We start from the raw sequence: 17,827 nt of genomic DNA, 5'->3' as shown, positions 1-17,827 counted from the left end.
GCTGTCTCCTTGTGAACTTTCCTCGTTTCATTTTCTAGGTACTTTTCATCAGGAAAGGCCCGGCCTTTTTGGAGTGATTTTTTGACAAGAAGAGAGTTTTCACCTTTTGTAACTTCTTTTCAAGATGCCCAGTATTTTTAGCTGTTAAGAAGTCGATGAACTTATCCAGGGTGGCAGTGTTGAGCGATGCCTGCTGACTCGGGTTATTTTTCGTCAATTAAACCTCTTAACCAGGGGTACCATTTTTTAACCAAAACGTTTACGCTGTGTGGTTTGAATTGTAAATTGTTTGAATTGATTTGCGTTGACCTATTTGATGAGTGCATCCCAGTCTGTTCTGTTGTAAGCGTAGAGGACTTTGGATGATCGAATCTTTTTGGATATGTAGGCAGAGACGACGGTTTGATATGAGTGATGGTCCGAGCATTTTTTGCCATTTAGCGAGTAGGCAATTTCAAAATAAGTATCACTAAAACAATGGTCTACGGAGTCAGGGTTTAGAGTGAGAAAAACGTCCATGTTTGTGTGAGTTGTGCATGCTAGTATTTGTGTCAATTTCAGTAAGTCAAGTTCTAAAAGAGAAGCCTCGTTTTCATCCTCAGAAAAGAGACTGGCCCAGTGTGCATGTTTGAAGTTTATATCACCTGTTAAAATTAGGAGTTTTACCCTTGTCGTTTGAAGCTATAGTTTTTAGTTGTTGCAGAAGAGGTTGGAACCCTTCTAGGGGTATTCGGTTCCTACTGTTTTCAGATGCGTTGTACATGCAGCAGATTTCAAGATTTTCAGAGTGCGTAGCTGTTTCGACTACAACACATTCTATTCTACTGTCCCTGGCAATTAAATTTTGTTCAAACGCACGTTTTGCTACCAGTACTCCACCGTGTTTGGCGTTGTTGCATTTAGTTACTCGGTCCTTTTTGTGAATGGTAAAATCAGTTAAGTGCAGGGCTTCATCGGGATGTCTGTTGTACGCTGTATTTCGCTCAAGCGTACAATATCGTTTTTGGCTATTTCGTTTGCGAATTTAAAGCCTCTGTTTTTTTCTACTATGCTGCGGACGTTGAAGGACAGGGTTTTATATCTGACTTCTATATTGTTTTACTCAATTGCGATTAGAGTTTTCCAGTCGATTTTTATCCAGTTGCTGACTTGTTTTTGTTGGAGTTTGTATTCGTAGGGAGCTTGCTTCAACACATCTTCCGATTAGTTGCCTCCTGATTCTCAATGCATTGTTCTCGAAAATGTATTCCTCAGGATTGTTCTTTACTGGGGTGCATTTTGTCTTTATATTTCCGTGCGAAGAGCAGTATCAGTCGTTTTTGGCGCTCTTTTGCTACTTTCACAACGAGAATGCAAATTTTGTTCTCGTCGTAATTTCCATTTCTCTTGAGATCAGTTATAGAACAGTTGATACCCAGGAAATCAAACAGTTCTGGCAATTCTTCCATGTGTTCAAGACGTTCTGGCACGGTCCGCGTTTAACTCCTGGATACCGTGAACTCCGCTTATTCCATCGTATGCTTCTTATGTGTAGTTTGACTTTGGTTTGCTGTTGGGAATAGTCTTTGGCGTTGGTGAAGTAGTCGTTTTTGCAGTAGTTGCGGGTAGTTGAGGTTTCATCTTTCGAACTCGCAATTTTATAAAGAACTTCTCTTTTTGGTTGTTTCAAAGACATTCTTTGCGGAAGGTCAATCTGTTTTAGCTGATTTCCGTTTGTCCGAATATTGCTATCTCAGAGATCCCGAAACAGTCTTTCTTCATGTGCATAGTGTCACCACATCCGATAGTTAAAAACTGCTTCTCTGTTGCTTATTTTGCCGGAACAGATTTGCAGGTACTGGGCTGGCGGGCATATTCATGGTCTCACCAAAACGTTCACTTGTTTCGCGATTCAGCGTCACCGGGTTCACTGACCAAGCGAACAGTTTAAGGAGAGGGCGGTAAAAGCAGGAAAGCAAGAAAGAAAGTGTTGGAGAGTATACAAAAGTTCCAAATACAAGCTTCTCTAAACAGCTGGCCCAGTCCGCGATTCCGCGTCACTAAGCTAAGTGCCACCGGATGCACCGGCAGCTCTTCAAAGATCTGAAAATGGATTTTACGACAACTGCAGTTCCTGTTCCTGCTCAGCAACCTCCGATAGGCGCCTCTCTTCTTCATGCGATCTTTTTGTTTTTTGTTTGGTTTTCTTTGATCTTCGCCTGTTCTTGAGTTTTCTCAGGTTGTTGCTGATCATGATAGCATTGTTGACTAGACGCTGATCGGTGGAAGACTCGGTATGAACTTCTGATATTTCGTCGAGAAGTCGGACGGCCTTCTAGTTTCCTCGGGGTATGTGATTTTTCGTGACTTTGAGTATCAATATACCTGTTTTTGGTAGCGTTGAGGAGATATCGTTCGTTCCTTGATTTGACTTAATGATGATCTTCAGAGTTTCAACAAGTTGTTCGTGGGCTTGGGTGAGATTGCGATTTTGGACGGGCAACCAGTTGCTTTTGTGGGGAGTGATGCTAGTGTCGATGACGTCGTGCCAGATGACAATTCTGTTGCGGTTTCGAAGCGCTAATTTGTTCTTTAGTAGGCCTTGTACATTTTTCTCGTGTGGGGGTTAACAGATAACCCAGGAATAGCTGTGGAGTTTTTACTGATTCTCTGTTTGCCTTTGTAGTGCTTCAAGTTGTTAATCTGATATGACACAGACAGCATGCTCCCACAAGATGCTTTATAACTGTTACTGATCAAATACATCTGTTTAATAATAAGTGTGTGAAGTACCTTAGCGCACTTATAGGTCGCGCAGTTTTTGATCTTGGCGTAATTATAGCAAACTAATGTTTGATGAAGGAGTGATAAAGATACTTCACTGAACGGCTTGCGAGTTTTGAGTTTAAGCTTACCGGCGGAAAAGACTATTTTAGTCAAGCGTGAACAGGTGGGCCGCTTCGAAGTCCACGAGGAATTGCAACTAGAGACGAAAAAGCAGCCAGTTGTCAATGGTAGTTGTAATAAGTCACGTACATTGCTCGGCTTCAATTTGGCGTGGTTGCAAAAATCGTGCAGATCTCAAACTTCGTAACAAAATCTCCCGTTTCTTTTCTCCTAAAAGTTTGTTGCAGAAATTAGTTTTTTGCCTACTCAGCAACGATCTTCAAGCATTTAAAAATTAATCTCTAATCGCTACCAATAGAATAAAACAACATGACAGGTCAAAGAAAGTTACGTTTGATAAAAGAGGGATCAGTAAATTGTTGACTGATTCTTTTGCTGCACTAGCCATTCCAATATATAATAGTCTGCCATCGGATATCAGATTTAAACAACATCAAGAGCCTCCTTGAAAAAATAATTTTTGGAAAGAACATTTGGAAAGATTTTTTGAAGGACCCAAGAGTAATTGATGCGCAAGATGTCATTGAACGAATTCGAGTTTAATTGTCTGAGATGAAGTTCTTTAAATAACAAATTTAGTATACCAAATTTAAATAACAAGTTTTTTACATAACGATATATTGGATCTTCTCCGGTTGTGCCCATCAGCTTAGTGGGTGCATGTTATTTGCCTCCACCAGAAGTACGTGCAATATTTTTACATAATGATTTACCATATAATGACACGTGCTGTGTAAGTGGGGGATAATAATGTACTGGGGGGACACAAAGAGAAAAGATCAATATATTCCTAACTTTGCACTACCTCTTCCCTATTAGCATTTTATTCTTGTGTGTTAGAATTTAATCAGGTTTTTTTTATTTGAGCGAACTCAAAAGGAAACAGTTGCTCAATTAGTTTTTAAGATATTTTTCATTGAAGTAATGTTCATTCATGTAAGCCCCCTGTAACTAAAAAAAGTCACTCGTTAATTTTACATACAAAAGCATAGACTGATGTAGTGGTTTTTGATGTGCTTGCTGTGATTTTTTTGTCTTTAATTTTTAATTTCGGCAATGATTCAGCAGCTTTCTGAAGCATTATTATTAAATGCGAAACTGCCCATTTTAGTTGGACTATGTATCAATGGACATTTTTCAAACGTTTTTCGTTAGAGTAGCTGTAGTATGCTTACCTTTGTTTTTCGTAGCTAAGCCCAATTTTGCTTTTTCAACTTTAATTTTTTTTTTTGAAAATTTAGCATTGTATTATCACTCAGTGATCGGTTAACGCTTTCGGTCCCATGTGGGGATTCATATTGTTAACTATTTGGCGTCTGAGACGGGATAGTAAATAATTTGAAGCAGACTTTGCCATGTTTACTGCAATTTAGTCGTCCCTATAAGCTGAAAATTATAGTTGATATCTTTGACGCCGAAGCAGGTTCATGCTGGCTATATTTTAGCCACCATTGCCATTTTCAACTCTTTTTTTGCCAACTTTTATTAATAGCCGTCCTCATCTTCTCAGCCGGCTATTATAGCGCTCCTATTTTTTTTACAATTCAAAGAATTTGAATTGTATTGGAGCGCTGTCTTTTTTTTAAGATCTGTTCACACATTTTCATGATTTTTGAGGTCAAATTGGAGTAGTGATTTTGGTCACGCCGAAACAGGAAATGGAATGAAAAAGCGATTGGTTTTGCGGCGTGAATTTTTTCCCCTCTAATTTTAAACTAGAGTGAGAAAACGGTGTTTGAACAAAAATTGGGTTTCTCGGTAGTGGTTTTTTGTTCACATGCGGCAATTTCACGCTGATTTTTGCTGTTTTTTCAAATTTTCGAGTCGGATTTTTTTCTAAATGGTTTTCCAAATCCATTCACAGCCATTCTTAGCCTAGTTTTTTGTTTGAGTTAAATTTTCATTTCTCGCTAGTGGTTTTTTGTGTTCACATGCTGCATTATGACATTGATTTTCTGTTTTTTTCTTATTTTTTATCTGATTTTTTTTTTAAAATTATTTTCTCAATTAATTCATAGTCCCTTCTAGGTCTAGTTCTTTCTGTTTAGTCAATGAAATTTCTTTGAATTGTACCTCAGGACTTGTCCTGCCATATTTTTTCACTTCGTCGAACGAAAAAATGTTTTGCTTTACCTCATTTTGCCGCTTTTTCAACATTTTGCGTGAAATCTTTTTGAGTTCTCTCGGCTAGTTTCTCTCTTCTCTCATTCTGCTAAAATTGATTTTGAACGTCATTTGCTCGGCAAAGCAATTCAAAATGAACAGAGTCAGTATAAAGAATAGAAGTCAGAAATAGAAACGGGATAAACCTATAAAGCCCAATTTTAGATGCCCGCTATTTGAACGTCGTTCCTATAAGTATTAGTTACCTCTCTCTAATGCTTATTAGGATTGATAGTAGCCCCTGTAGCCTCTCTTTAAGAAACAGAAGTATGTTCAACTACGAAATGCCATCAAAATAAATCGGACTTGAAAAATATTTTTGTACAAAAATCTTTTTTCAATATCTATTCTTTCATTCCCAATCATGCTTATTGGAGTCAACGGCGGCTATTTTCCGGCAATCTGCCGGGTATGTTTTGATTATTGTAGTTGGCTTCTTGATGTGAAAGTAGAATTCGTTTAATGCAGGATTTAACATTTCTTAATTTGTCAATTTAAACTAACGGTCTCTTACACCAAAAGTTAATTATTTTCTTGTTGTTTTTGGCGTGTTTCTTTGAGCGGAAATTTTCTATTTTGAAGAGATTTTTTATAAAGAAATTGTTTTTTTTTCGTTCAGTTTGTCATCCGCATCTAATGTCTCTTAAATAAAAGTTCCGCCAAGTGCCAAAAAGAACCTTTTTAGTCTTGTAATTAAAATTTTTAAATGAACGAAGAAGCTTATACTATTGGAACTATTGTTCAAGGTTTGCAGAAATTCAGTCATTTATTTTTTTCACTTCGTTGTTTTTCATTGTTTTTATTTTGTATATTAGAATTTTCGAATTTTGAGGTTTTCAAGTGATTCGAAGACGACTGACAAAAGACGAATAGGCGAATACTCGTTGCTTCTCTTCTAAGTGGATTTGGCTATTTCCTAACTTTTTAGGTAGATTACTTACAAGGAGGCTTAGTAATCTGCGTTCTCACATAATGTTTTGACTCCGCTCATACACATTTTTAATTGTCTACCAAATGAGGAAGAGATTGAAAACTTCCAAAAATTCACATCGTTCAACAAACAACTAATTGAAAAAATGTTGCCGGACTAAAGGACAGTTGAGACTTGCCATGAAAAGTTTAGCAAAATGAATATGAAATCAGATAAAATCTGATTTCAATAAATTAGCCTCTACTCAATTTGATAAGATATGAGACAAGTCAATAATGAGAATCGGTAACAGGTCAATAAATAAGAGCCAAATTCAAATTGATGAAAACCAATACGTATCAACTCGGCTCCTTTGGAAAATTAATTTATACTTCATAGGAAGCAATTAAGACCTGTCCTAATCCATAATATGTCAGACGACTAAAGAACGGCAAAAAACGGAAAATCAATTTATAATAAACAAAAGCGTTGTCGCAACTGTTAAAAAAATTCGGCATTCATGATGAACATTAGATATCTTCAATTGTGCATTTTTTCGACGCACATAAGGCCACTACAGGAGTTTAACAAGTTGGCAAGGAAACAAAGAAACACAGTTATGGCCAATACCCAAAAATGATAGTTATGAAACTGCGTAGTACCAATCCAAAGCCAAGAAACCATCTGTTGCGGATAAAAACATTAAAAGGATTGGATGACGAGAAAAAGGATGCTACCTTGATTCCACAGGAGAGGATGGGACCCGTCAATACTGAGACCAAATTACATAATTGACAGAAATGAGATAAAAGTTACAAATATAAAAAGTCCGCTGATTTTTTAGCAAATATTAAAAATCGAAACAAACCATCACCTTCCATTTAAACGAAAACACATCAATTTGCAGATGCTCAGGAAGCCAATTGTGCTGGTTATTATTGCGACTGAATCAGAAGACGACCAAGAAACTTACAAATTAGGACAGAACTCAAAATTTTTCAAAAAAAATTATCCAAAACATTGCTGAAGCCCTTTAAACGGACATTCAAAACCATTTCAAATTGAAAAAAGGGTTTGAATTTTTTTTTGCTTTGGTCTCTTTTAATTGTAAATGGGTTTTCTTTGAAAGGTTCTTCATGGAAATAACCACAAAAGAACCACAAATTTTGAACAGTATCGAAAACTGACGAATTTCTTTGAAAACAATTTTAAGCTCTAATCAAAACCAGAGACACTCTTCGGAACAACCGGAATGTTATGAGCCCTGTCAAAAATGAGGTTGAGTTATATGCTGATGACAATGGGAACGAAAATTGGGAAGTTCAATTTTATTTTCTTTAAAAGGTAATTATTTTTTCTGAAAAATATATTTTCAATTATATTTCTCAGAAAACAGTAAATGAATTCAATTAAACCTTCATAGAAGCAATTAAGGCTTTGATTGTCAATAATATGCTCTATGACAGCAAAAAGAACGAAAATTGAGGCAAATACAAAAATGTGCAAAAATTGCGAGAGAACGGTTTCGCAGCCTTTTAAAGTATAAGGTATTTACTGAAATCTTCGAAATGGTTTTTTGCGCCTTTTGGTTCTCTTGAACAAATATATGCAAAGTCATAAGAGGCATTAGATAACAACTAAAAGCTACCTATAGGCTCACCTATAGCTCTTAAAAACGCAATGGGATCTTTGTTACATAAGACGAATTCATGAGGCTGAAAAATCAATGACAGATGAAAGCGATACAAACAAATCAAAATTTACGAAAAAGCAGTCAAAGCCATGTCAAAACTACGAGCTTTTCTCTGAAGGCATAATGTATTTTTTTGGCCTCATTTTGTAAATAGGATCTGTCATTAATTGGACCTTGTTATGAAATCATTCTTGTCAGTAATCAACGAAAAAAATTGTAAAAATATTTTGAAAAAGAAAGCGCCCCAATAAATTCCGAGTTATTTTTGATTGTAAGAATTCACAATGAGTCCCAAGCTCGCGCTGATATGCTGCGAGTGCAAGAAAAACAATTTGTTATTTCATATGTTTGCAAATTAGATCAAATAGCAACTGCAATGTTTCAATAAATAAAAAATAATTTTTGTGTTTTGTATAATTATTTTCGAAAAACCTGCAAAATTTTAGTTCCAGAAGACCAGTTTTTTTTAAGAGGTTTCAAAGATTGTGACAGCAGATGTTTGGTCTACTTTCGGCATAATTCGGAAAATTTAGCAGAAATTTGAGCCAAAAGACTAGGATAAAACCAATCGGCAAGCCTCCTCTAACCCTAACAGTAAAACTAGTAAACTTGTTGTTAACAATTTTAACATTTTTGAGCCAAATGGCGGGAAATGGCTAATTTGGAGAGAATTTTCTATCACGAAAATGGTTTTTTTAATTCAGTTTGTCATCATATAATGTCTACACTTAAATATAAAAGTGCCACAAATGTTTGAAACGAAGTTTGTAAATTTAAATGAACGAAAAAGCAAAGACTATTGGAACTATTATACAAGTTTTGCAGATTTTCGTTCATTTAATTCTTTTTCACTTTGCTGTTTTTCAGTATTCTTATTTTGTTTATTAGATTATTCAGATTTTCAGGTTTTTAAGTGACTCGAAAACGACTGACAAAAAACGAATAGGCGAATATTCGTTGCTTCTCTTGTAAGTGGATTTGGCTATTTTCATAATTTTTGAGGTAGATTATGACAAGGAGGCTTGGTAATCTGCGTTCCCACAGTGTTCCGACCCCGCTCATCCGCGTTCTTTTATATTTTGCGCTTAGATTTTGCTCTCATTTTTTGCGGGGTTCCCACTCTTTCTGAAATGTTCTGTACTCTTTTGACTCACAAGTTGACCGAAGGTTAGGAATGAGAAGGTTGGGAACATTATGTGCGTTCGCAGATTACAGTCTGGTTGTCTGAATTAAGTGAGCAAATGGTTCTTAAGTTATTTCAATCTTCATATTACTTTGGTAAGAATATAGCGTTACACGGCTTTGATCAGATTTCGTTTATGGGGCAATCTCGGAGTTTTGGCTTTATTCTACTCTCATTTTGAATCTTTGAATATGAAACAAAAGAGATCAGCTGTGATTTGTACCGGTCGGTGATTGAGTTTGCCAATCGGATGATCGGCTTTTTCAAAATTGTCGATCAGTCAAAGAGGCAAAAATAATTCCAATTGACTTTTTCATCGATGATTGAAACGGGTGGATGCTATTCAATGGATGCTATGTTTCCTCTCATCTTTGGTTTTCAATATCTAAGCATTTTGTTTATCTGTATTTTGTAAAGAACAGTTTGGAACAAGTTTTTCAAGTCTTTTTACAACTTTGACGCAAGTGATATTTAATAATTTGTTTAGGCAAGCTTCTGTACATTAAGAAGCGAGCAGATACAGTGTTCAAGGAGAAAGATGACAATGACAAGGCTTGTTCTGAAGATGGGGACGCGAAGAGTATAAAACCAGAGCTTATGTTTACCAGTGGGGAATTGGACAATGGTGGATATGTAAACCAGATGTACTACACTACTACATTTGTAAGATATTTTTGTTCGCTTTGACACGTTTTGTGTTAAGTCAGTGCCTCTCGTCAGATATTGGTTGTTTTTCCAGTTTGTTTGAAGATGCGTTTAATATAGGTTCATTTTTCAGATTTTGTCGAAAATATATGATGTGAATAGAATACTGAACGAGTTCGCTCCGAGTTTCTCTTCAAAAATGAGACGACCTGTGAGCCCCCTCGTGCAATATCATCATTTATAATTGACATTTTGCTACATGCATTACATATTAATTGTAATTAATAATCTCACCAAGCCTTAGGTTCAACAATCCATTGTGAATGCAAAAACATCTGCTGATCTGTTCACACATCCTTATGAAAACAGACGTTTTTGTTCACGAGGGCAGCGGAAAGTTAACAGCTCTCAGAACCCACCAAAAATTGTTTGCAGACAGAACGTATTGATTTTCTTAGCGAACACAAGACACAATATTAATTAAATTGGATACAGTTAAAAAGAATTTTCAATCACTATTTTTTCGGGATTTAGTGGACATAGCAAATGGCACGAGGCATTCTACCTGTTGAAAAGATTTTGTTTTCATAAATGATAAATGAAATCTATCTTTTCATGGACAATGGAAGTTGAAGTGGGGGTTGAATGGAGGTTAAACCTCCCTAGTGGAGGGAGAGGGTAGACGTTCTATAGCTAAGTTAGAGTGCCGAATTAGATCAGATGAAAGTGAATTTTCCTCTTGAAACAGATTCCATTATTTTACTCTAGACATTTGACAACCTGCTAATGAACCACAAGAACATGCAGGGAGAGTGGCCTAAGATAGTGTTGAATGACTTGGCAGCCAATTGTCACAAGATTAAGAACAACACTGACGTCATAAGAGGACTCATGAAGGGAGAGACTGTCCTCTCATTGCCTATTCACATGGAGACACTGATAGAATCGGCCAATTCGACAGAGTTGAGGTTTGTGCTTCATTGTTTGCTACACTTGTTGTATCACGGCACACGTGTCCGGATGGAACTCCCATTGACAAACTTGCTCCAAATAGCAAAATAATCACTGACTGAAGGGCATATTTTGTTATTTATGGCCGTTTTTTCTGGGACTTTTTGTCTGGTCACCCGGGCATAGTAGCTCCCACACCGAGAATAATAATCTACGATTTATTACTTAGATTTATGCATCAGCTCTGACTCACTGTTTGTGGGAGGGATGTAAAAATGTATTAGAGGTGTTAGATCGCGCTGGTGATAAATTGTACCATAACTCGGGAAAAATAAGCGGCAGAAAAAAGTTGTGATGTACTTGAGGGCAATCACAACATCTTTTTTAAAAAGAATTTGATTATTTATGACGCTCTAACGAAATTTTTAACAATTATTTAGTTCCTGTTCCCTTTCTACATATTTCTCTCTGAACAATTCAAAAGTAGGTAAACAGTGCTCGAAATGCCAGGTTCAAATGCCAAAGTGTTGAGAAGGCAAAAGAAAAGCAATTTGTCCAAGGTCAGTCGGTTATGTTGCAGAGTCTTTTCCATTGTCTTCTTCGGCTACTAGCCCTCCTAATAGTTGTATATTATCAACACGTTCCTCACTATATTAACTTGAGGTCATTCTCTCGTCATGCCCGTCGTTAAAGTAATGTCTGACGCTAATCGGGTGTTACGATTTTTGAGCATAGCTTCAATTTTGCGGGGCATTCCTGACGTCATTTGTGAGTTTCTTGAATAGCTTCATTGATTGAATCAGCTCGCTCGTTAGCTTTTCTACGCAAAGTTAAGGTCGCTCTTTTGGGCGTGGAGCAGGAAATCTCAAGCCACGTTTTCTATGCGAACCTTTCCCATAAGGGACGTTTTTTATGGAACTTAATAATCACAAACCTTTTTGACTGAACTGAATCGAGGATAAGCGTTTTCTCAAACTTCGTAATTGATAGTTTTACTTGATAATTAGTTTAAAGTTAAAAGTAGATTTCTCGGCTATTTTTTTATCTATTTTGTTCATAATTCTGCCTTTTGTCTCTCTCACTTTGGCTTTTGATGCTTTATATTTTTAATTGCTCTTGAACGAAGTTCATATCAATTATTGTAAACGTGTTATATGCAATTTTTTTATGCATTTTTTTTTTGCTTGACCATTTTGCGCTTTTCTTCTAGAACATTCTTTGACTTCTGAAGTGACGTTTTCACGCGTTCGTTCGAGAGCAATTATTCCGACATTAACCGACACAAATTAACCGACAAAACTTTTAAGTGAGAGGCTGTCTTTTAAATGGCTTTTCAAATTTCTACGTTGTTTTGGACAATATACCGACTGTATTTAAAAATTTGAGTAGCAATATTTATTAATAGTCGCCTCAGTTTCTCAGCAGGTTATTATAGCTCCTAATTTTTACAATTCAAAGAATTTGAATTGTATTGGGGCGCTGTCTTTTTTTTTAAGATCTGTTCACACATTTTCATGATTTTTGAAGTCAAATTGGAGTAGTGATTTTGGTCACGCCAAAACAGGAAATGGAGCGAAAAAGTGAGTGGTTTTGCGGCGTGAAATTTTTTCGCTCTAATTTTAAAGTAGAGTGAGAAAACGGTGTGTGAACAAAAATTCGCTTTCTCGCTAGTGGTTTTTTGTTCACATGCGGCAATTTCACTTTGATTTTTACTGTTTTTTCTCGATTTTTTTGGATCGGGTTTTTTCTTAATGGTTTTCCCAATCCATTGATAGCTCATTCTAGGCCTAGTTTTTTGTGTGAACCAAATTTTCATTTCTCGCTAGTGGTGTTTTGTTCACATGCGGCATTTTGACACCGATTTTTTGTGTTTTTTTTTAAATTTTTTTATCTGATTTTTTTTAGAAATGATTTTCCCAATTCACTCATAGTCCGTTATAAGTCGTTGATTGTTTAGTCAATGAAAATTCTTTGAATTGTACGTCAGGACTTGTCCTGCTATGTTTTTTTTTACTTCGTCGAATAAAAATTTTACGCTTTACCTTAGTTCACAGCTTGTTCAGCATTTGTGCGTGAAATCTTTTTGACTTCTCTAGGCTAGTTTTACTCTTCTCCCATTCTGCTAAAAGTGTTTTTAGACAGCAGTTGCTCAGCAAAGCAATTCAAAATGCACAGAGTCAGTATCAAAAAACGAAATCAGAAATAGAAACGGGATAAACCCATAAAGCCCAATTTTAGATGCCCGTTACTCAAACTTTATTCTTAGTTTCCATCTCTAATAGATACTAATTGATACTAGCCCCCGTGTGGTCTCACTACGAAACAGGAGTGCGTTCAGCTCCAAAATGACATCAAAATAGTTCGCACTTTAAAATTGTACAAAAATCATTTCACTAGTTTTCTGTTCTTTCAATCCCAATCTTTGTTATGGAAATCAACGCCTCTATTTTCCGGCAATCTGCCGGGTATGTTTATTAATTGCTCTCAAACGAAGTTCGTGGCATCTATATTAGTCCTCTTGTCTTCTTCATGCAATTCTCTTGACTTATTTTTCGTCTGACACATCTGACTTTCCGTCCTCGAAGATGGGATAAACAGGTAACGCTCGGAGGGCATTGAGGTCCCTTAGAGCTTTACGCCAAACCAGTCTCTAAGAAGGCGATTCTTCACCAAAACTGTTTCGAGGAGATCTTGTATCAATCTTGGAATCAATCAATCACCCCCATCCTGAAATTGAACGTTTCCTAAATTTTACGTCATTTATCTGCAACTGTGGTGTATACATTCTGGCAACATGATTTGGCGTTACCGTTTTTGATCGACTTGATACGTATATAAAGCGCTATGTTAGTGTTTCATAGGAAACAAAGAAGCACATTTCAGGTGAAGAATTTCGCAATCAGCCAAAAAAGTACTTTCACACTAAAAACCAATTGTGATTACTAATTCTGGGCTTGGTGGCAACTTTTTCTATCCTCGTTTGCACTCTCAATCTATTTTTTCTAAATTATTTGATGCAAAGATTCCGCTCACTGAGCTATTTTGTCCACTGTCTCTTTTCTATGCAACGAAATTGCTTTATTGCTGCTCTTTTGTTTTTTCCCGCTAAATGAGAGAAAAAAAAATTAGAGAAATAGAATAAAGTAATAAAAGCTCTGCAAAAACTAAGAGTCATGATTGTTTTCCAAACTCTGTTGCAAAATTGATGTGTGGTCAATTTTTGAAGCGTTACTTCAAGTTTTTGTTGACTATGCTGTAAAAATAGGTTAGTCGGTTTCTAATGGTGCATGTTCCGTTTCATGTCAAGGTTCAATAAAGTACAACTACTTTTAGTAACTGCCCAATTTTTAAAAGTGATTTGTACCCTTATTTTAAACCAATTTCAAACAATAGTATTTCACCCACCAAACAAATAAGCTGTCAATACTTATTTTTTTTTTTAATACGGTTGTTTATATTCCAAAAAGTTTGTTCTCTTCGATCTCTCCTCTCATTGTTTAGGTTTCAGAATGTACTGACAGGTGTCTCTGAAAAGGCGATGAATTAACTATAATAATTACAGTTCATCGGGCTTGGTCTGAAAATTGTAAAAGCCGCTGCTAAAAATTCATTTGAAAATGCGGTTTCATTCTCAATTTAGTTGTTTTTGCCTGTGTAGGTCACGAAGAATAAGTTAGCTAAGGTCTTATCTGCTCAAATAATTCCAGAGTTACTTATGGCATGTTGTTCCGACTTACAGGGAGCCATAAATTCATTGGACTGATTATTAACTTTCGTTTCAACTGTTTACTAGACTGTATAGAATAAGCTACAAAGCTGTCTCGATAGTCCATAGTGAATTTATTTGATATTTGACTGAGCTCACCAATGAGCTACAAAAGTTACTTCAATAAATTAATTTAGTTTCAGAGATCGATAATTTTTAGTAGAGCTGCTGCTTTTTAATCAATTAATGTTTTTGGCTTGTGTTTTACATTTGCATGAATTTTTGAGCGAACACGTGCAAACGTGAATATCAACCAAAAGTTTTTTAACTGAACAAAATTATACTTTGCTGAATATTTGAGCGGCCATGTTTGAGATCTAGCTAATTAAGTATAGCTCAACCAGAAATGCCGAAAGTTTCCAAACTTATTACGGCAAAGTTAGAAAATTATTTCAACGACACGAGACTGGAACAGAGCTTTGATGTGAGTTCAAACAGACTTCGCAAAGGAACTGCAAAAGATTTCCTTGAGCTGCAGTATGAATATTTAGTAGAACATGTTGCTGAAGTTGAAAACGAAAAACGAAAGAGATATTTGAGAGAGTATCGGATGACAAAGCGTGAACGAGATGAAAAATTGTTGAAAGAACTCGGCAAAAATGACAAAAAAGGAGAACCTGCTGATGGAGATGAGGGGAGCTCAGCTGAAACTGAAGGAAAAGGAAGAGAAGAAAGAAGAGGATCAGAAAATGAGGTCGGTGATGTCCCAGAATTGGATGTGAGAAGCAACACAAGCAATAAAAAGTCGAAGAAAACACAAGATTCGAAATCAGTAAAGTCGATGCAATCTAAACGCAGCGCATATAACGATACGAGATCGACAACATCGAAAACATCCAAGGGGAAGATGAGAATTCTGCCAGAGTTGAAGGTTCCAGTTACCAGTGGCAAAATCAAACCAAAATTGGTCGATTATCCGAGGCGTAAAATGACGTATTCAGAGGCTGATAGAATTGTTCAGGTGGCCAATAACTTGTTCAGGGAGACAGAAAATAAACAAATTGATCGGATATATAGATACAGGGAAAGGGAGCATCGAATTTTACCCCCAATCAATGAATCGAAAGACAAGAAGAAGACAGATGATAAAGATGTCTCTGATCAAGATGATGTTGATGATGATGACGACGGTGCTAAGAAGAAAACAAAGGTCAAGAAACGAGAAACTCCCATGAAATTCCGACTTGCCTTGCATCCAGGAACGGTTTTAAAAGCGCCGAAGTTATGCCAAGATGTGGAAAAGATCTTGGAGAAAAGCGAACGACGTACATTGGAGGAGCAAGAAGAGTCGTCGGAGTCCGAAGCGGAAAGCGAGTACCGGGAACCAGTGGATCTCGAGGGCAACTTTAAGGAACCCTTACCCAAAGGAGCTGGTGATTGCACACACCTGTCATTACTTCTGGGAGTCGTTTTGGACGAATCGGACGATACGATTTCTCAGCGGACATCAAGCACAAGTATCCAACCAACAGCTATCATCGAAGTTGACAAGCAAGTTGAAATTGAAGACGAACATGTCTTCCCTCCTCCTGAAAGTCAAAACTCAATTATAAGTGGTCAGTTGAAGGGTCAGAAGGAAAGGGGAAAGGAAAAACAACAGGCAGAACCAGTAAATGAAAAGGAACCCGAACTCGATTTCTCGCAAACGGAAAGCACTTCAGAGTCCGAAAGCGAAGAGGAACAAACAAAAACACCGGTCGCAACTCCTGAACCAAATCTAGACCAAAAAGCAGCTGAACGGATCTTGCAGAAATCGGAGTCTCAAAAATCAAAAAGTTCCCAGAATGCTAACGAAGAAGTTGGTGAATCTGAGAGCGACACTGACACAGCAGAAAACGAGCCTGAAGCGAATCAAGTTGAAGTCGATGATGATGAAAAGAGCAAATCGGTGAACTTGAAACACGAATCTGAGGATCGCTCTGGAACATCTGCTAATTCCGTCAAGGACTCAATGAGCATCAAAGTGTCGGAGCAACAAGATCAGAAGTCACAAGCCGACGAAACTCCAGTTAGCTCTCAAGTGAGCCTTCAAGCGGAGGGACAAAAAGCCCAAGATCGGGACGATGAAAACGAGTCTCCATTACCGAATCCGAGTGAACGAGAGACACCGTTTACTGAGAAAATCGAGGCCGACGATGAAACTTCCCAGGACGTTGACGACAACGATAGAGAGGCAAGGAAAATGGGGAAAATGAGCCGTCGTGAACGGGATGAAAGACACCCAAGTTTCCAACGATCTGGGGGATCTACAACTACAGCTTCGTCCAGACGATCGTCAGCTGAAGGCGAAATTGAACTGGTCCCTGGAAATCAAGAGAGGTCTTCCATTGCTATTAGCGTGTCTCCCGAAAGACAAACGCCGGCTGTTGATAATGTAGAACCAAAACAAAATGGTAGCGACCATTCACAAGACCCAGAAACTAAAGCGGAAGATCAGGAACCAACATCATCTAATGAAATTGTCAATGAGATGCCAAAGGAAGCAAACCAACCGGAGAGCGAAGCTTCTGTACGACTTCCGAAATCTAACGAAGTTATAGAATCTGAAAATTTTGTTCAAGGAGAGCGCGAAGAGGAACCAGCCCAAACTAACGACATTATCAATGTTAACAAAAATAACCAAAAGGAACAGGAACTGACTGCAACCGATGTTAAAGAATTCCAGGAATTGGCCGATGTTGATGCCGAAAAGAGTCGTCTATCGGAAAACGAAAAGCCATTATCAATTCATGAAAGTGACCAAAAGGAATTTGAAACTGAAAATGCAGCCAAGCTTTCAGGAAAAGAAAACGAGAATGTTGCTGAAGGAATGCAAGAGAATGATCTGTCATTGGAGAAGCCACAGAACGATTTAAACTTACGTCAGAACGACTCAGTATCACAGAAATCTGAAGAACAAGAGAATTTGAGCTTCGAAAATAAAGAGGGTTTGACACTCGGAGCTCTTGAAACTGAAGAGAAGGGTTCTTTCAAGCTGGAAGATGGAATCGACGGCTCGCAGGGTTCTGAAACCGAAGTCAAAGAAGCGAAAAACGATCTTCCTAATCATTTGGACGAGTTCTTTAATAACGATGGCGTAAATGGTGCAGAGGAACCGACTACGACGGATGAATACCCAAATGCAGCAAAAGTTGCCGAGGAACAGAAAAATGATGAAATTTTTGGGAGTGCGAGTGGCGCCATTACTGTTGAAGCTGATATAAATAAGTTAGATGACGGGCATCAGTCTGAAGATGTTGATCAGAGAAATGAAGAACTCGATTGAAACTTCCTATAATCATTCATAAAATCACAGAATTTGTTTGATTTGTATATGATAGATATCTCAGATTGATTTTCTGTAGTAAATAGATATTTCAATTTCTAGAAATAGATATTTCAATTTTCAATGTGAGAAGTGAGTAGTTTGTATATCGGAACTAAAAATCAACGTAAATGTTCAACTCCTTAGAATTGCTTAATTACTATAAGCATAATTATACCACCGTTTTCAAAGAAAATGGAGGATGCAATGCTGGCTGGTTTTCTGAAGTATCCTAATGCTTTTAAGCATCCTAGAGCAACCAGAATCTGTGATTAATAGCCGCCTCAGCTTCTCAGCCGGCTATTATAGTGCTTCTAATTTTTTTT

The 17,827-nt window shown here is 37.1% G+C and overlaps 2 protein-coding genes across 4 annotated transcripts in view; both read left to right on the top strand.

Annotated features, from left to right (window-relative positions):
• Window positions 1-17,827, top strand: part of LOC142342601 (dynein beta chain, ciliary-like) — a 300,993-nt gene that overhangs the window by 16,923 nt on the left and 266,243 nt on the right. For all 3 annotated transcript variants that reach the window (XM_075393992.1, XM_075393990.1, XM_075393991.1), the window contains exons 3-4: window positions 9,323-9,498; window positions 10,249-10,448. In XM_075393992.1, coding sequence (XP_075250107.1) covers window positions 9,323-9,498; window positions 10,249-10,448 — 376 coding nt within the window. The remainder of the gene's footprint in view (window positions 1-9,322; window positions 9,499-10,248; window positions 10,449-17,827) is intronic.
• Window positions 14,364-17,586, top strand: LOC142342602 (uncharacterized). The gene has a single exon (XM_075393994.1). The coding sequence runs from the start codon at window positions 14,544-14,546 to the stop codon at window positions 17,460-17,462; it is 2,919 nt and encodes a 972-aa protein (XP_075250109.1). The 5' UTR covers window positions 14,364-14,543; the 3' UTR covers window positions 17,463-17,586.

The sequence above is a fragment of the Convolutriloba macropyga genome, chromosome 7 (assembly GCF_964194025.1).
Source record: "Convolutriloba macropyga chromosome 7, txConMacr16.3, whole genome shotgun sequence".
Lineage (NCBI taxonomy): Eukaryota > Metazoa > Xenacoelomorpha > Acoela > Convolutidae > Convolutriloba > Convolutriloba macropyga.
The sequence above is the reverse complement of the archived record's forward strand: the minus strand, read 5'-3'. Positions and strand labels throughout refer to the sequence as shown.

Bases quoted from the DNA above. Each gene is read 5' to 3' on its own strand.
- LOC142342602 (XM_075393994.1), top strand. From the start codon at position 14,544: ATGCCGAAAGTTTCCAAACTTATTACGGCAAAGTTAGAAAATTATTTC.